This window comes from Sorex fumeus, unplaced genomic scaffold, assembly GCF_029834395.1.
Source record: "Sorex fumeus unplaced genomic scaffold, SorFum_2.1 ptg000010l, whole genome shotgun sequence".
Lineage (NCBI taxonomy): Eukaryota > Metazoa > Chordata > Mammalia > Eulipotyphla > Soricidae > Sorex > Sorex fumeus.
Genome location: NW_026606067.1, coordinates 16,595,535 through 16,612,603, shown reverse-complemented (window position 1 = coordinate 16,612,603; position 17,069 = coordinate 16,595,535). Strand labels below are relative to the sequence as shown.

The window sequence follows — 17,069 nt, the reverse complement described above, 5'->3', positions numbered from 1 at the left end:
AGAGCGTTACCTGGTTTGCCACCCTCACTGTTTCCCTCGCGGGGCCTGGTCCAGGATCTGGCAGGCGACACAGATGCTGAGCATCTGGTTCTGAAAGAAATCACTTTCCCACTGGCACGCAACCCGGGGATTCTGCGGGGCATCCAGAGCCCACCGCACCCCCATCGCTCGGGCCGGGGGTTGCACCACGCAGGGATCGGCCACGCCAAGGTAGGAGCCGCCAGCCCTGGGTGGGACGTGGCAGCCCCGAACGGGGGGCGCCCGCAGCACGCGCCCGGGGGTGGGGGCGGCTCGTCGCGGGGACGAGGGGGCGCCCGGGCTGGACCCCCGAACTGCGGCGATGGGCGCGGGGAGAGCCGCGGCGGGCGCGGCGCGGCGCGGCGGGGGGCGCGCGGGTCCCCGTCCCGCGCTGACGTGTCGCAGCGCGCCGCCCCGCGCCCCGCCCCGGCGCCGCCCGCCGCCCGCTGCCCGCGGCCTCCGCGTCCGCCGCGTCCCGGCTCCGACGCGGCCTCAACATGGCTGCGGCGCCGGGGCTGCCGCTGCCGCCGCGGCCGCTCCCGCCGCTGCCGCTGCTGCTGCTGCTGCCGCTGCTCGCGCCGCCCGCCGCGCCGCAGTCGCCCGGGCCCGCGGGCGGCGACCGGCGCTTCTCGGAGCACAAAGTCTGCGGCGACGCCGAGTGCAGCCGTGAGTGGCGGCGGGGGGCGCGGGGCGCGGGGCGCGGGGCGCGGGGGCGGCGAGGGGCCCGGTACCCGCCGCCCGCCCGGCCGCTCGCTGAGCTCCCACTTGTTGCCAGCGGCTCCTGGCCCCGGATTTGGCCGAGGCCGGCGGCTGCGGGGGGTTGGGGGTCGTCCCCCCCACCCCCCCCGGCCCCCAGGACTCCCCGGGGGACGGTCCCAACGTGCGCTCTCCCGGCGCCAGGGCCGCTGGCGTGCGCGCCCGGGCTGCCCCCGCCGCCTCGCCTCGCGACCCCGCGGGGTGCGGCCCTGGGCAGATGCGCCGGGACCCCCCGGGCGGGCTCGGGAAGGGCGCCCTGGCGCCGGCTCCTTGGCCGTTCCCTTCCATCGGGGTTGGGAGGACTTTGGAATGGGAATTGGAGTTTAGGTTCAGGACCCGGGACGCAGTGGCCCCCACGTCCCCCCACCCCGCCACCGCCTTCCCATCCCCGGGCTCTGCTTAGGTGCTGTCATCGGGATTTGGAAGGTGTCCCTGCACACACGGCCAGGCAGGCAGGGCGACACGGAAGGCCACGATCCACAGCTCTTTAAAGAGGCCGAGAGCTGCAAGGGACCCCTTGGGGCCAGCGGCTCCCCCGCCGTGCGCAGGAAGTGGAATTGGTCCCTCGTTCCCGACGGGCAGTGGACTGTGGGCGGCCCGGACAGGCGAGCTCTTGTGTAGAGATGATCAAGTAAATAATAAATACTCCAAAGGTTTTATAAGACGAACCAGTTTTAGCCTTAGTCACTTGTTTTGTGGGAAACCTTTCCCGTCTGTCTGTCTGGCCAACATCGTCTTCCCGCATCCCTGTACTGAGACCAGCTTTGGGAAACGTCTGAGAATCTCTGTACACCTACGTATAGAGAGATTCATAACTCAAATTGATGTTAATGCAGAGATTCCATAATTGAAGTTTACATCTATACAACATTGTCAAAGAAAGGAATGAAAGTAGGGTGTGCTCTGTGTTCAAGCCATTCCAGGAGGTAAGTCTAAGGCCAATGTGAATGAAATGCCACAAAAAAACAGCCGGAAGGATGGCGTCTTTTCTCTCCGGTTCCCACTAGGCCATCGCAGGTTACAAGGACCTGGGGCTGATCCTGCAAAAGGTCACGCTTTGCTTTCAGGCACCTCCCAGTGGGTTCCTCAAAACCATGTCCTAGAACTTGAGAAGTGGCATATGTCCAAACAGATGTAACCAAACACACAGGCAGCTGCCGACATGCTCACATGTGTGAGGCTGTGCAGAGTGTTTAGTAAGGGCTGTGTGTGTGTATTATGTTGTCATTTTTATATGTAATTATGAATCTCAGCGATCTCTTCAATAGGGGAACAAAAAACCCTTTTCCAGTTCCAGTAGAATCCCCTTCTTAAATTCTCCACCACCTTCAGCCTGGCTTCCCATTCAGTTTTTTTTCTGAATTAGAATATTGACATGTATTAAAGTCATTAGATTTTAGGAGCCAGAGAGGTAGTACAGCTGGTCAGGTGTGTGCCTTGCACATGGCTGACCTGATTTTAACCCTGGCACCTTATATGGTCCCATGAACCAGCCAGGAATGATCCCTAAGCCCTGAGCACTTCAGGGTGTGGCCCAGAAGCCAAAATCAAAACAGAACAAAATGAAATGTTATGAAACCATTAGATTTTAGCTTCAGAATTCAATTAACCCTCTTCAGAGCTCTATGCTTACTCCTCCCATACATAATTCAAGATAGGTTATAATGTCTTTATTGCTAGTTGACTTCTAAAAAAAGTATTGCTTTCCCTTCCTCCCTATTCTCTGCTCTTTAACTGTTTTTGCTGTTCATTTCATCTTACATCAGAGACTGTTGGGCCAGAGAGAACGTGCAACAGGTGGGGTACTTGCCTTGCATGCAGCCGACTTGGGTTTCATCCCTGACATTCCATATAGTTCCCCCAGAGCACCACCAGGAGTTCCTGAGCACAGAGCCAGGAGTAAGTCCTGAACACCACTGGGTGTGATCCCAAAACAACCTTTCCAAAACTAACAACAACAAAAAAGAAACCATTTGTCCAATGCAAAGAAAAATACCACTTCTACCAGTTTCTAGGTTCCCTGTGACTTTTTAAGTCCTGTGTTTTAAGATTAAAACAGGTTATTATTGTGCAATTCTCAGAGTTTTGATTACGTGCATTCTTATTTGTTTCGTTTTGTTTGGGGACTCACACAGTGGTGCTCAGGGCTTACTTCTGCCTTTGTGTTCAGGGATCACTGCTCGCTGGGCTAACGGGATCTTCTGCTGTGCCAAGGATCAAACCTTGGCCTGCTGTGTATCACACAAGTCCCCTACCCACTATACTATGTCTTGGGCCTCGTATGTTTAATTTTGATTGTTTATAGAGGAGCACCCCTTTTTTATTCTGAAATTTCCTACAGCCAAAATTATTTGATATCAGAAGATTGCTTTGTAATGTAGTTGGAGCCACATCAGGAGTGAGCTCAGTGTATCCAGCTAAGGAAGAGAGAGGACAACTTGGCCACAAATGAAGTTGACAGTGTTTACAGCTGCGAGGTAGTTATTCCCAGAGCTTACCTTTTGGTGGTTCGTTCAAGTTAATTGACCCCATGGGGGTTCCTGGGCGCTTGTTGTGGGTTTCTGTTCCCTCTAGATGTAGTCACGCTGAAGCCAGGTAACATCTGTGCTTACGTTTCACTAACTATAAAAGGAAAAGCTCTGGTGATTATGAAACAAAAAGGTTGAGTAGGAAACCAAGAGTTTTACTGAGGCCAGCCATGAGTGGTGGACATGTAGCTTTTCATCTCTTGGCTCTCTCCATCAAGTGAATTAGGGTAGCGTTCCACTGTCCTCTCTGAAGGGGGCATCATGGTATAGAATTGCAAACCTTTGCCCACTGCAGGAGCGAATGAATGGAAAGCTTTTGATTCCAGAGAGGGCTGGAGAAAGTTGCTTTTTTGATTCTCATGTTGCTTGATAAATCCATGTAAGTGGTGAAAGTTGATCCTCATTTGGTGTTCTTTTTCTCTCTTTAATGTACAGTGTTAATGTACCAGGGTGAAGCTCTTGAAGACTTCAAAGGCCCAGATTGTCGTTTTGTGAATTTCAAAAAAGGTGATTCAGTATTTGTCTACTATAAACTGACTGGGATATTGCCTGAAGTTTGGGCCGGAAGTGTAAGTTAAAATTTAACATATTTAATTTTCTTACTGTTCATTGGCATATTAACATTGCATATATATGTTAATCAAGGTAGCACTGGTTTATAATATTGTGCATATAAAACACTATATATAAAACACTGCATATGTATGTACAGATATATTTTCAGATGTGTATTTCTTTTTTGGGGGGGGTCACACCCAGAGATATTCAGGGGTTACTCTTTGTTCTGCACTTAGGAATTACTCTTGGTGATGTTCAGGGGATCATATGGGATGAGGATTGAATCCGGGTCAGCCTCATACAAGGCAAATGCCTTACCTGCTTGTACTGTCGCTCTGTCCCTCAACTGTGTATGTCATTACCAGCCCCTCCACTGTGAGATCAGTAATCCTGCACTCCAGTTCACTGGGCAGCTCTGCCCTCTGCTTCCATCGTCCCTCCCCGCCATAGTAACCTCAGTTCTGCAACCAGAATCCAGCAGTTCATTTTGGCTTATCTTCGTTGCTTTGTTAGGTTTCTTTATGTCTCACTTAGAGGGAAATCATCTGTCATTTATATGTCTCCCTCCTTCTGATCTTGCTTAGCTTAATTCTTTCCAGATTCCTGTTGTTGCAAATGTCAAATGCCTTATTTCTTATGGTTGAGTCATGCTCCACTATCATACTCCATATATACCACATCGTTGTGATCCACTCTCCTCTCCCAGGCCACTTCTGTTGTGAGTAGAACTGAGATGAGCCTGGGAGTCCTGGATCTTTTAGGAGTGGTGCTCTTGTATTCTTTGTACTGATGCTCAGGGGTGGACTTGCTGGCTCACACAGTAGATCAAGTTTCACTTTTTAGGTTTTGGGTGTTGGGGCCAACAGCTGTCTATGCTTAGGGCTTACGTCTAGCTCTGTGCTCAGGAATCCCTCCTGGTGATGCTCCTGGGACCATCTGTGGTTCTGGGATTGAACCAGGGTCAGTTGTGTGCAAGACCAGTGCGTTACATTCTGTCCTATCTCTCCAACCCCTGGTTTTAACTTTTTAAAAAATTTTTTTCTGTTTCTTAGAACTCTCTATTTTATTTCACAAAATCTTGAAAAGTCCAGGCTAGGGAGTATCTGAGGCCTAATGGGTGGGCTGGTACAGGCTGCTTGAGGAAAGGGAAATCACCATTGGCCCCAAAGCATGCCTGTGCCCTCAGGAGTTTAGCCGGGCCACCACAGTGGTGGCAGTGATGTGGCAAAGCATCCTGCAGGGGAGCCTACCAGGGACGCGGGGAAAGGCATAAGGTGGCTCACAAGCTCCGACAGCACCATGGGCCCCAGGCTTTGGTAAAGATGAGCAAACCATTTTGACTGGATAGTCCCAATGTCAAGCCCGGGGCTGACTCCACAATTGCACTCCTGTGGCCCAAAGCCTAGCGGTTTTGGGTCCGAAGACCATCCTTCCACATGGGCAGCGGCCTGTTCACTTGCCGGAAGGGAGGCGGGGGCTGTCAACTCCACACCTTTGCCTCTGTGATCAGACTTTTGGCACCTGCTTGTTTGGGAAAGGAGAGGTGTTGTTTAAGGCCTAGGGAGCAGGGGAGGGCCTGGAGCCGATACTGTCCTAAAGAGGCTGAAGTTTCCAAACTTCAGTAGCTGCCTCAGCTCCAGGGCAGAGGAGTGGACAGGAGGTGGTCCCTGGTTTTAACTGTTTAAGGGGCTGATACACAGTGTTCCATAGAGACGGTACCAGCCCCCAGCCCCGCTGCTCACTGCATGCTGGAGTTGTCTTTCCTCCACAGTGTCACCCACGATGATATTTCTGTTCTTTCTGATCCAGGCCATTCTCATAGGCATGAAGTAATTTTTATGGTTTGACTTGCATTTCCCTGATCATAGTAACGCAACACATGCTTTTTATGTGGCCACTGGCCATTTTCTTTGGGAAAGTGTTTATGTTCAGATAACCTTTTTGGGCCACACTTTGTGGCACTCAGGAATTATTTCTCACTCTGCACTCGGGAATCACACCCGGCAGTGCTCAGGGGCCATATGGAATGCTGGGGATTGAACCGGGGTCAGCCTCATGCAATATAAGTGCCCTCCCTGCTGTTCGATCTCTCAGACCCCTCATGGGTTACTCTTGGCTCTGCTCTCAGGAATCATCCATGATAGGCTCCGGGGACCACACATGCTGCCTGGAATTGAACCCGGGTCAGCCGCATGCAAGGCAGTCAATCCCCCTGCCTGCTGTACCATCTTTCTGGCCCAGTTTTGAACCACTCTTCAACATCATTGTCTGAAGAAAGGCGGATTCATGAATACGTGGATTGGATCCCGTAAACCATGTGTGGGATGTTGCTTCAGGCATTCATGTGGAAAGTTGGTTTCATGGATGTGTTTTCTAAATTATCAATAGCAGTGAAAAACTGGCAGCTTCAGGACCTGCCACTCCATTGCAGGGGCTGCCTTCAGTCTCAGAGCAAAGTGTCACCATCACTTTGTTGCACGTTACTGCCGCCCTCCTCCCTGCTCATGTTTGCAGTGTCTCGTTCATCCTTTCTCCACTTTCCAGACACCTGTTCCTTTCCTTGACCCCCAGCTCTGTTTCTGGCCAGAGTTTCTCATCCCCGCCCTTCTCCCTTTGTTGCAGTGATTGCGCACATGCCCGTCTCTGTTGGTCTCACAGTTGTGGTGTGCATTGTGGGCTGTTCACAACAGGCTGGCGTAGTGCTCCCCAGAGTTTGCTGTGGTGCTCGTAGTGCTAAGGGTCATACTTCCTGGCCATGGTGTATGCACCTTGTGGAGCTATGGAGCAGATGGGGATGGGGTTATAGGGTTGTGGGGAGCTACATCCTTTCTTGGGGTGCGTATATGCACCTACCTGCCAGGTGGCTGCAAATCTCCTTTGGGGCTGGGGGTCAGCACAGCAGAGCTACAGGCACATCTGGCACAGTTGCCAGTACTGTGCTAGGTGCTAGGAGCATGGGGCAACCTTGGGGATGAAGCTTACCCTGCATTGCCAGGCAGGCATTCAGGAACCCTGACCTGTTCCCCTGCTCTGTACCCAGCTCCTTTCATGGGTATCTGAGATGAGACTTGAGCATGGACTAATGGATCAGGCTTTAGTGTTTGTAATGGAAGACTTGCCAGGAGTGGCCTGAACCAGAGACTCAATGAGGCGTGGCCTGGGTATGTGCGCGAAGCACTAACAGTTCCTGATGTCCCAAGGATTGTCATCCCGAGAGAAACACCCAGTGCCAGTTGCAGAATCTTCCACTCAACAAAAGAGCAAACGGTGGAACAGGAGGCTTCAGAAGCTGCACTGAAACAGTAGATTTGTGTGTGTGGAGTGCAGGTTTCTGGGTGCGAGTAGCAAAGGCTAACTGTCATGGAAGCAGCAGCCCAGTGAATCAGCGGGCATAGAGCAGGATAGATTGTTTCTTGTCAGCCTGCCTAGTGAGAGCTCTCAGTCTTCTGTCTTGGAAGTTATCCTTCCCCCAGCCCCGGGGCTGCCTTTCTCTCTCAGTGGTTAGGTCTGGGCAGCTGGGGAAGGAAGCAGGACTCAGTTTCCCTCTGTCCTCACCAGTGCCTGTAACCTCCTTCACTTCTTGAGAGCCAGCCCCTCTGCTTTATTTATTTATTTTGGGGGTTTTATTTTTGGGGCACACCTGGAATGCTCAGGGATTACTCCTGGCTCTCTACTCATGGACCACTCCTGGTGGGCTTGGGGGACAATATGGGGTGTGGGGGATTGAACCCGGGTCAGCTGCTTGCAAGGGCAAGTGCCCTTCCTGCTGTACCATCTCTCCTGCCTGTCGCTGAACCTGTGGCTTACCTGTCACTGCTTTCTGCTGCAGGTGGTGGGTGCCTGGTTTCAGGTCCTAGAAGGCAAGAGCAGGGGAGGGGGATGAGGGGAGGAGGAGAAGGCCAAGAGCTCTATTGTAAGGGCAGGCCACTGTCTTCCCTGTCTTCCTTTGGAGTATTTTCTTTCAGACCTGTGGTACTTCTATTTGCCCCGATTGTGCCTATAGCAGAATTCATTCCTTTTCTTTTTTTTATGTTGTTGTTGTTATTATCCTTGTCGCTATATCCAGTAGTGCTCAGGAGTTACTCCCGGCTCTGTTCTCAGGAAATGTTCCTCAGCAGTGCATGGAGACCATATGGGATGCTGGGGGGTTGAACCCCGGTTGGCTAGTGCAAGGCACGTGCCCTACCGAGTGTACTCTCTCTAGCCCCTACCAGCAGAATTCATTCCCTTGAAACAATGTGCTACTTCTGTTTTCAAATCAAAGCAACACTTCCTTTGCAGGATGGAAACAAAATTAAACCTAATGATAATTTCTAGCACTGAAACAAGCAGAGCTCAAAGGGCAGAGCTCAGGCTTTGCATGCAGGTGGCCTGCTTCCAGCCCTGGCGCAGAGTTGGGATTCACCCCTCTGCACTTGTGGGTGTGGTCCCCAAAGAATCCAGCCACACCAAAAAGATTATTTCTAGTGTGAAGGCCCATGATTCTGTAGCCTTTTTAAAATAAGAAACACAACACCACCCATGCAAAAATAAGGAGTTTTAGATAATTTAAGTGGCCTTGGCAAATACTATATGAAGATAAATGTCTGTCCTTTAGATATATGATTTCTGTACCCTTTCCTGACTTTCTCAGTAAAGTTTTTCCTAGGGGTAAAGGATATTTTCTCTTCGTTTCACCTCTCATTTCAGGGATCTTATATTCTAGGGAATCAGAAACACACTCTCTCTCTCTCTCTCTCTTGCTCATATTAGCTTTCAAAGTGATATTTTTTGGGGAGAGGGAAGGATCCATATCCTCGGGGTGCTTAGGAGCACTCCTGGCTGTGCTTAGGGGACTGCTCATTTCCGGGGACTGTTCCATTCCGGGGGTTGAGCCTGGACCCTGTACATGCCAAGCATGTGCTCCATTGAATTATCTCTTCAGCCCCTCAAAGTGATTCTTTTTCATAGTACCCCCCCCCCCGCCCTTGGGGAAGGCATCACTCAAGGCTGCTGGGGGCTCCTCACAACAGTGCTCAGCCGCTGCTCCTAGCAGTGCTGGTGACAGAACCCAGACTCCCTATGAGCAGAGCCGAGTCGGCCTCTTAGTACCCTCTCTGGCCCCTTGAAGTGACTCTCCCCCCCAACCCTTTGTTTGGGGGCCACACCCAGCAGTGCTCAAGGCTTACTCCTGGCTCTGTGCCCGGGGGGGGGGGGGGGGGGGAGGGGGGGAACTCAGGGCACCATATGGGATGACACGAATTAGACCCAGGCCAGCCCCAAGCAAGGCAGGTGCCAGACCTACCACACTCGAACTCTGATCGGGTTCTTCTCTTTCCTAGTTTTTGTCATGCTGGTTTTGTTTTGTTTTGTTTGTTGTTGCTTTTACTTTTGTTTTCTCCGAGTTTCAGACTTGACCTGCCAGTGTGGCTCTTTTTATTGTTCCTTCTTATCTAATCTTCAGGGCAGTATTCTGCACTAACACAGGCTCTCAGGTGGTTTTGGATTATAAGGAGCCTCTGTAATGAGGCTATTCTAGGAGTTGGCGATAAGATAGTCTTTCCCCCTATTTGTATGTTAGTATCTCCCCTATCTCCCCGTCCATGCCCAGGGAAGAGATCTCCCTTTGAGACTCTTGCTAATAAAAGACAATGGACATGTCCCAAAGAGACATATTCGGATCCCTTGGCTATTAGCAGGGGGATAAGTGGAATTGACTTCTATAGAGGCTTACTTTGATTGAGACTAAAAAATGAAGCCCATTGTCAGATTATTATGAATTTGTTGTCTCCCCAAGTATTTGAGAATCTGTGCATGAAAAAGCTAGTACAAACCTGTTCTGTAAATAATACTAATTTGCTTTATATGGGAGTGCTTGCATATTACAGAAACTTTGTGTTCGTTTTGCTTCCTGATTCTTACTTTACTTTTATTTATTTATTTTTGTTTTGGGAGCTATACCTGGTGATGCTCAGGGGCTACTCCTGGCTTTGCACTCAGGAATCACTCCCGGCAGTGCTTGGGGACTGTATGAATGAAATGCTGGGGATTGAACACAGGTTGGCTGCATGCAAGTGCTCTATCCCCTATATTATCACTCCTGCCCCCTTATTTTTTTTTCTGGGCCACACCCAGAGATACTCAGGGCTGACTCTTGGTTCTGCACTCTGGGATTACTCCTAGTGGGCTCAAGGAATCATATGGGGTGCCAGGAATCAAATAGTCAAAATCAAAATAAAAAAATAAAAAAGGAATCAAATAGGAATCAAAGCCATCCCGGTACAAGGCTGACTGTATTATCTTACCCACTGTACTATCTCTCCAGCCCTTACTCCTAACCCTTATGACTGCTTATTGTTGTAAGAGACTTCAAAATACTGACTTATGAGCAATTCTCTGAGTCTGTACAGGTTGAGTCTTTGTTACAGGTGATTTGGAATTGTATTTCGAGCCATCCTTGATTGATAGTGTTAATTATAGAATAGAAAAATGATTTTGTCTTGTACAGATCTTTTTTGGGGGGGTGTGGGTGGGATCTTTGGGGGCTTCACCTGGTGGTGCTCGGGGCTTACTCCTGGCTCTGCGCTCAGGAATCACTACTGGCAGGCCCAGGGGAGCATGTGTGAGCTGGGAATCGAACCCGGGTCAGCTGCATACAAGGCAAATGCCCTCCCCGCTATACGGTCTCTTTGACCCACTTGTACAGATCTTTGATCTACTGTATATGCCCACGTTTAGGTTGAACCTGGATGCTGAAAGAAAACTTGAGTGGTTTTAGGAAAATTGCCTCATGAGGTTTCATGCTTCATTTCCACTGGGATTATGTCTGCGTGACCAGGACAGCAGCCACCTCTTGTCATCACACTTGCCCGCATCCCCGTGTATTTGCTCCAATAGCTGAGACTCTTGATTATGTTTGTGGTGTAACATTTTACTTGAATATTGTCTCTTCATTCTTCCATATAGGTTGGGCAGGCTTTTGGATACTTTCCAAAGGATTTCATCCGAGTTGCCCATGAATATACTAAAGAAGAACTACAAGTCCCGGCAGATGTAAGTTGTGGGGTTTTTTTTGAGCTGTTAGCAGTTGTAAATTGGCTTCTGAATTTATCAGTTATGTTCAGTGAGCTATTTTTGAAAGTCTTTTAATGTGCTACGGTCAGGAATAAGGAGCTAGGTACATTTGTGTTCTGGATTTTAACTTACGTTTTAATTTAAGCCATATTTTAGCCAGCTTTTAATCAAAAAGTTTTTAATTTACTTTTTAAAAATTTAGCCAGATTTTAATCAGACTACCTTTAAAAATAGAGGAACAGGAACAAAAAGTTGAAAAGGACTTAGAAGAGACTTTATGGCACAATCTGATGATAACGTATTGGAACAGTTAGAACAGTTGTTCTTAAATAAGCAGTTACTCTTGGGGGGGGGGGGATGCAGAGGGTGTGGTCTCCCAAGTGATGCTCAGAGAACCATTGGATCAGGGATTGAATCAGTGTCAGCTGCTTGCAAAGAAGCCACTTAACTCCTGCAGGGCATCTCATGCCCCAAAGGCAACTTACTTTTAAAAAATTTTTCTCTTTGTTGCTTCATATGTGAAAAATGAAGAATTTGCTATTTTTGTATTCTGCAATTTAATGATTTTTTGAGTAATTGTCGTAGTTTCTACACTCCTTATTGGATAAGCTATGCGACATGTATGTACACTGAAACAGTAAATAAATTAAGCCCTAAGTTATGTACTAGTCTGGAACTACAGGTTCACAAGGATTTTCTATTCTAGTAAGGTCCTTTCGTGATTTGGGGGATTCTTGTCACATTCTAGAGTTGGGAACGGGAGCCGGAGAGTTTCAGATAAGGGCAAGGTAGGTACAGTTTGTTAGGTACAAAGTGAACAGTGATGACACATTCATTGAGGATCAGGGCTGGGGGCCCTTTTACTGCCAATAACTGTTTCATTATTTATTTATTTTTTTAATAAAAAATTTTTAAGTCATACCTAGTAGAACACAGGGGCTGCTTCTGACTCTGGGCTCCGAATCATCCCCCTGACTGTGCTCAGGGAATGATAAGTGATCTGGGTGATTGAACTAGGTTAGGACATGCAAAGCAAGTGCCTTAGGCCTTTTACTACTTTTCCATCCCTCCCATTTGGCTATTTATACCATCTTTTGCAGGCTGTGCATTATCGGCTGATGGGCTGGGGGCAGCTGATTTGCTGAGTCGCATCCTTGCCTGGCCTCTCTTGGGCCAGGGCACACAATTTCATGGACCTTAGGTGCCCCTGGGGCTTGACATTCCCCATTTCTAGTCCAGGTGATTTTTGTGAAGAAAAGGATTCTGGGTTCTGGCATCCTCATTCTAGCTGATTTTTTTTCTGGAGTTTTTTTTTTTTCTTTTTGAGTCACACCCAGTGATGCACAGGGGTTACTCCTGGCTCTGCACTCAGGAATTGCTCCTGGCAGTGCTTGAGGGGCCATATGGGATGCTGGAAATCGAACAAGGTTCGGCGCATGCAAGGCGAACGCCCTCCCTGCTGTACTGTTGCTCCAGCCCCTCTTTTCTGGAGTTTTCAGTCCCACCTTCTTTCATAGTTCTCTGAGCAGCTGTGGCATGGGTTTGCAAGCACTCTGCTAGTCAAGGGCTATTCTGAACTGAAGTCAGCAGAAGGGATGGCCACAGGGCCCAGACTGTTCACATGTTTCTGTTCCTACCTCAGACCCAGTTCCAGCTGGGTTTTGTGCCTCATGAAGAGAGCATGGGGGCTGGCATGTGGCACACACTGACCCCTTGTGTTGGTGTCCGCCTTGTCACTGCAGGCTCCCTGCATCTTCCATTCTGGAGGAAGAAGTGACTTGACCTGAGGTCTGGCTCCATTGGCAGATCACAGGTCTTGCACGTGTGGGTGCCTGGACTGGATCTCCCGTTCTGTATGGCCCCTAGTGCCTGGCAGATATGGCTTTCTCAACAGCAATAAGAGAGTGGTTTACAGATGCGTGTGGTGGAAAGAGATTACCCATTCTCGCTGCTCCAGCTGAGTCTCCCCTAAGAATTATAAAATCATCCCCCTTTGAGCTCTTTTGTTCTTTTTTTTTTTTTTGCTTTTTGGGTCACACCTGGAAATGCACAGGGATTATTCCTGGCTCTGCACTCAGGAATTAACTCCTGGCGGTGCTCAGGGGACCATATGGGATGCTGGGAATCGAACCTGGGTTGGCTGTGTGCAAGGCAAATGCCCTACCTGCTGTGCTATCGCTCCAGCCCCTGAGCCTGTTTGTTCTTAGAGGCAAGGAAAGACTTGCTTGGTGGAGGTCCCTGAAAGCAAACCTTCAGGATTGCCGGAACCCTGACTTGGAGCTGTCCTCGTCAGAGTCTTATCTCCAGGGCAATTCCCAGAACCTCAAGCAGACACCTGGGAGGGGCCTGGGGCAGCCATAAAGGGTATGTGGTTTGTAACTGCCTGTGCTGAGGACAGATGGAGAGAGTCAGAAACCAGGGTGGAGGCCAACAGGACACTTTCTTTTGTTGTTTTTTTGAGCAACCTGGAGATGCTGAGGGCTTGTCCCTGAGATCATTCCTTATAGTGCTTGGGCACCACATGTGGTGCTGGGCATTGAACCTGAGTTGGCTGCATGCAGGGCAAGCACCCTTTCTGTTGGAGTAAGACTCTTCCAGACAAGGACAGGGCCAGCTAGCCAGTGAGTGTTCCCAGGGGGACCATCCTTGTCCAGCTGACAGTGCAGATGGACGCCAGAGGCTGTGTCTTCCTGCTGGCAGGTTCAAAGTGGAGAACGGGCATGGTGCAGCTTGACCCCCTCCACAGCCTTGCCCTGGGCTGAGGGAAGCCTCAGGAGCGTTCCTCAGGCCGTGGTCCTTCCTCCTAGTCACAGTACTCTGTGAAAAGCTTGTGGCAGGGGCTTGAGAGACAGTACAGCAGACAGGGCACTTGCTTTGCACACGCTGACCAGGGTTCAATCCCTAGCACCCTATAAAATCTCCCGAGCTTTCCAGGAGTAACTCCTGAGCTCAGAGCCAGCAGTTAAGCTCTGAGCATCACTGGGCATAGAACAGGAAGCTCAGAAACAAAGGGCTGGCGCAACCAGCCAGGGCTTCTCTACAGTGAATTTGTTTGTGGGGAGCATCCCTGGATGTGAGCTTGGAAGCTCTTGAGCAAGGTTGGGCTGGCCCTGGTGTGCCCCCACCAACCAGCATTGCAGCCTCAGGCCTTAGCACTGAATTGCCTGCCCAGGGGGCTGAGTATCCCTGAAAGTGGCCTCTGAGCATTGCTTTGGGGGTCCCCCCTTACAAAACTAGGAATGAATTTGAGTTGCCCGCCCCTCTGCACAGGCAGAGGCTTGACTTTGTGGCACAAGTGTTTTCTTTATCTTATAGGAGACGGACTTCGTCTGCTTCAATGGGGGCAGAGACGATTTCACTAATTACAGCGTGGAGGAGCTCTTAGCGTATTTGGAGTTGCCCAGTCCCGCATCGAAAGATTCGGAGGAAGCTATAGAAAAGGCTTCTCGGCATGTGGAACCCCCCACTGAGGTATCTGAGAACCGTGGCCCTCCGTCCCCCCCGGACTCCAGCTCAGAGAGCAGCGACACTGCGGCCGCAGCCAGCACCCAGGTGCCAGAGGATGGCGTGGAGGCTCCGATGGGGCAGGCCCAGGCAACGCCACCTTCTGAGCCAGAAACTGTGCAGCAGGATGCACCCCAGGTGCCCGCAGGTGACAGCAACAGGACCAGCAACAGTTCCCAAGGTCCTGGGGAGCAGCCAGAGCGGATGGACGCCTATAAGCTTTTGAAACAGGATATGACCCTGGACTTGAAAACCAAGTTTGGCTCCACGGCAGATGCACTGGTGTCGGACGACGAAACCACCAGGCTGGTGACGTCGCTGGAGGAGGATTTCGATGAGGACCTAGAGGCTGAGTATTACATGATGGGGCAGGAGGAAGAGGAAGAGGAGGAGGATGGCATTGAGGACCAGCCGTTGCTCACCTTTGAGGATGCGGATGACGGGGCCGATGGGCCGAGCCCCCGGAGGACAGGAGTTGGGGGAGGCGCAGCGGGGCGGGAACAGAATTCCAGCGAGGAGGCCCGGGAGCAGGTCCCGCAGGCACTGGGTGGCGCCACCAGCAGTAGCCACAGACCGAGGGATGGGTCAGAGCAGCAGGCTGAGCACCTGAACTCAGAGGACGCAGGTGGCCTCTCAGCTGCAGGGAGCCTCGGGCTGGACCCACCGCCGCCAGCTGCGCCGGAACTCACAGGCCCAGTAGGGGCACTGGGTGCTCTTGGGATCCGTGGGGTCTTCCAAGCAAGCAAAGCCAAAGCCTCCAAAGTGGACGCGGACATTCACGTCCCTGGGAAAGTGGCAGCTGAGAGGGGGCCAGTCCTGGGCACGACAGAAGCAGAGAGCGAGCAGCCCCCAGAGCGCGGGGCCGCCCCACCCAGCGTTGCTCTGGGCAGCCAGCAGCCCTCGGGGCTGGCGGTCGGGCAGGGGGCAGACGCCATCCCATCAGCCGCTGCCAGCAAGGATGGGAACGCTGCAGACGCGGTTGTCCACGTCTCGAAGGAAGAGTCCGGGGGAGAGCCCACCCTGACAGGGGGTCCTGGGGGGGACAGATCCCCAAATGTGTCCTCAGCACCTGTCCAGGGAGAGAATAAGCAGCAGGACGTGCCCAGAGCGGAGAAGGACGGTGTCCTGGGCTCCTTCAGGCCACTGGACACTCTTAGCAGGGCGGCCCCGAAGGAGGCGTCAGAGGAGCAGCAGCCCCCAGCTCCTCACCCACAGCCGCCCGGGCTGGAGGAAGGGGCCCCCACCCAGGGGAGAGATGGCCCCGGGCAGCTGGAACAGGCCGTTGCCACTGAGAAGGAGCAGCTGGGCACGGGGAAGGGGAGGCTCTGGGAGGAGAAGGCAGAGGAGGACTTCCAGGAGGAAGAAGCAGGGCCTGGCCCCCTGGAAGCCGACCCCACCGGCCAGACCGGGGGTGCAGAGGCCCCGGATTCCCATCCTGGAGAAGCAGAGGCAGAGGCAGAAGCCGATGAATACACCCCCGAAGAACAGCTGGAGGATGAAAATGCGCTCAGTGCCCAGCAGGCCAGAGGCTCCAGCCCTGCTAGTTCTGAGATGCAGGACTGGCCCCCAGGCGCCGACCCGCAGGGCCCCAGGGGTGCTGCTCCGGGCACTCCCAGCAGCGTTCTGGAAACTCAAGGACACAGAGAAGAAGCTGGGAGAAGAAGCGAAATGGGGGGGCACCGGGGTAGATGCCGCTGGCAGGGCGCCAGGTGGCCCTGTGTCACCCGAGGGAGGCAGGGCCCTTACAGGCCCTGGAGCCCAGAGCCTGGCCCTGGGGTGGGACGTCTCTGGCACAGAGACCCCTCAACCGGCCCCAGAGGTGGCTGCTGGGGAGGGAGACCACCAGGAGGAGGTCCCTGCAGGTTCCGGGGAGCTCACGGACACGAAGGCTGTGGGGACACCTGACCCAGAGCACGGCAGTGACGGTCTGGCCCACTGGCCCCCGCAGCATCTGCCCATCATCGGCAGCTTCTTCAAGGACCTGCGGTCGTGGCAGCGGTTCCAGAAGCACGTGGAGGTGTCCGAGCTGGAGGCCCTCCTACAGGACCTGTCCGCACGGCTGGCGGCCGCCCAGCGCGAGAGTCTGCCCTACAATGCCGAGAAGGTCCTGGACAAGGTCTTCCGTGCCGCTGAGGCCCATATCCTCAGCGCGGCCGAGCAGATGCTCGACGCCCGGGCGTCCAACAGCGGGGACCCGAGTGCCAGGGACAGCCAGGTGTTCGAGGAGGCGGCCGTGCTCGACGATGTCCAAGATCTGATCTACTTCGTCCGGTACCAGCACTCTGCGGCAGAGCTGCCTGCGCCCCCGGCCACGCCACCGCCTCCCAGGGATGCCTGGGAGGGACTCGTGGAAGGTAAAGCTCGTGGTATGGCCTTGTGGGGGGGCGGTGAGAAAGGAGGGGAGAAGGGGCTCACGCCAGTATGCAAGGTGCTATCTGCAGTAGGCGCCCTTGGTCCCTTCTTTCTGCCTTGCTTGGAGGCAGATCCTGCCTGTTTCTGCTTAGGAACATACAAACTGGCATTTTCAAAAGGGAACTTTATAGAAAGAGCTGTGGTCCCTGCACTGTCTCGCTGCCTCTCCTGAGGGGGTCAGGACAGTTGAAACACTCAGTGCCCTGGTGCCTGGCATGGACTGCAGGGGGCTGGGGCATG

General features: G+C 52.4%; 1 protein-coding gene across 1 annotated transcript; it reads left to right on the top strand.

Moving 5' to 3' along the window:
* The first annotated feature begins 499 nt into the window (after window positions 1-499).
* On the top strand, window positions 500-16,438 carry LOC130020042 (transport and Golgi organization protein 1 homolog). The gene is made up of 4 exons (XM_056110668.1): window positions 500-684; window positions 3,738-3,871; window positions 10,806-10,892; window positions 14,229-16,438. The coding sequence occupies exons 1-4, from the start codon at window positions 516-518 to the stop codon at window positions 16,320-16,322; spliced, it is 2,484 nt and encodes an 827-aa protein (XP_055966643.1). The 5' UTR covers window positions 500-515; the 3' UTR covers window positions 16,323-16,438.
* Window positions 16,439-17,069: the final 631 nt, after the last annotated feature.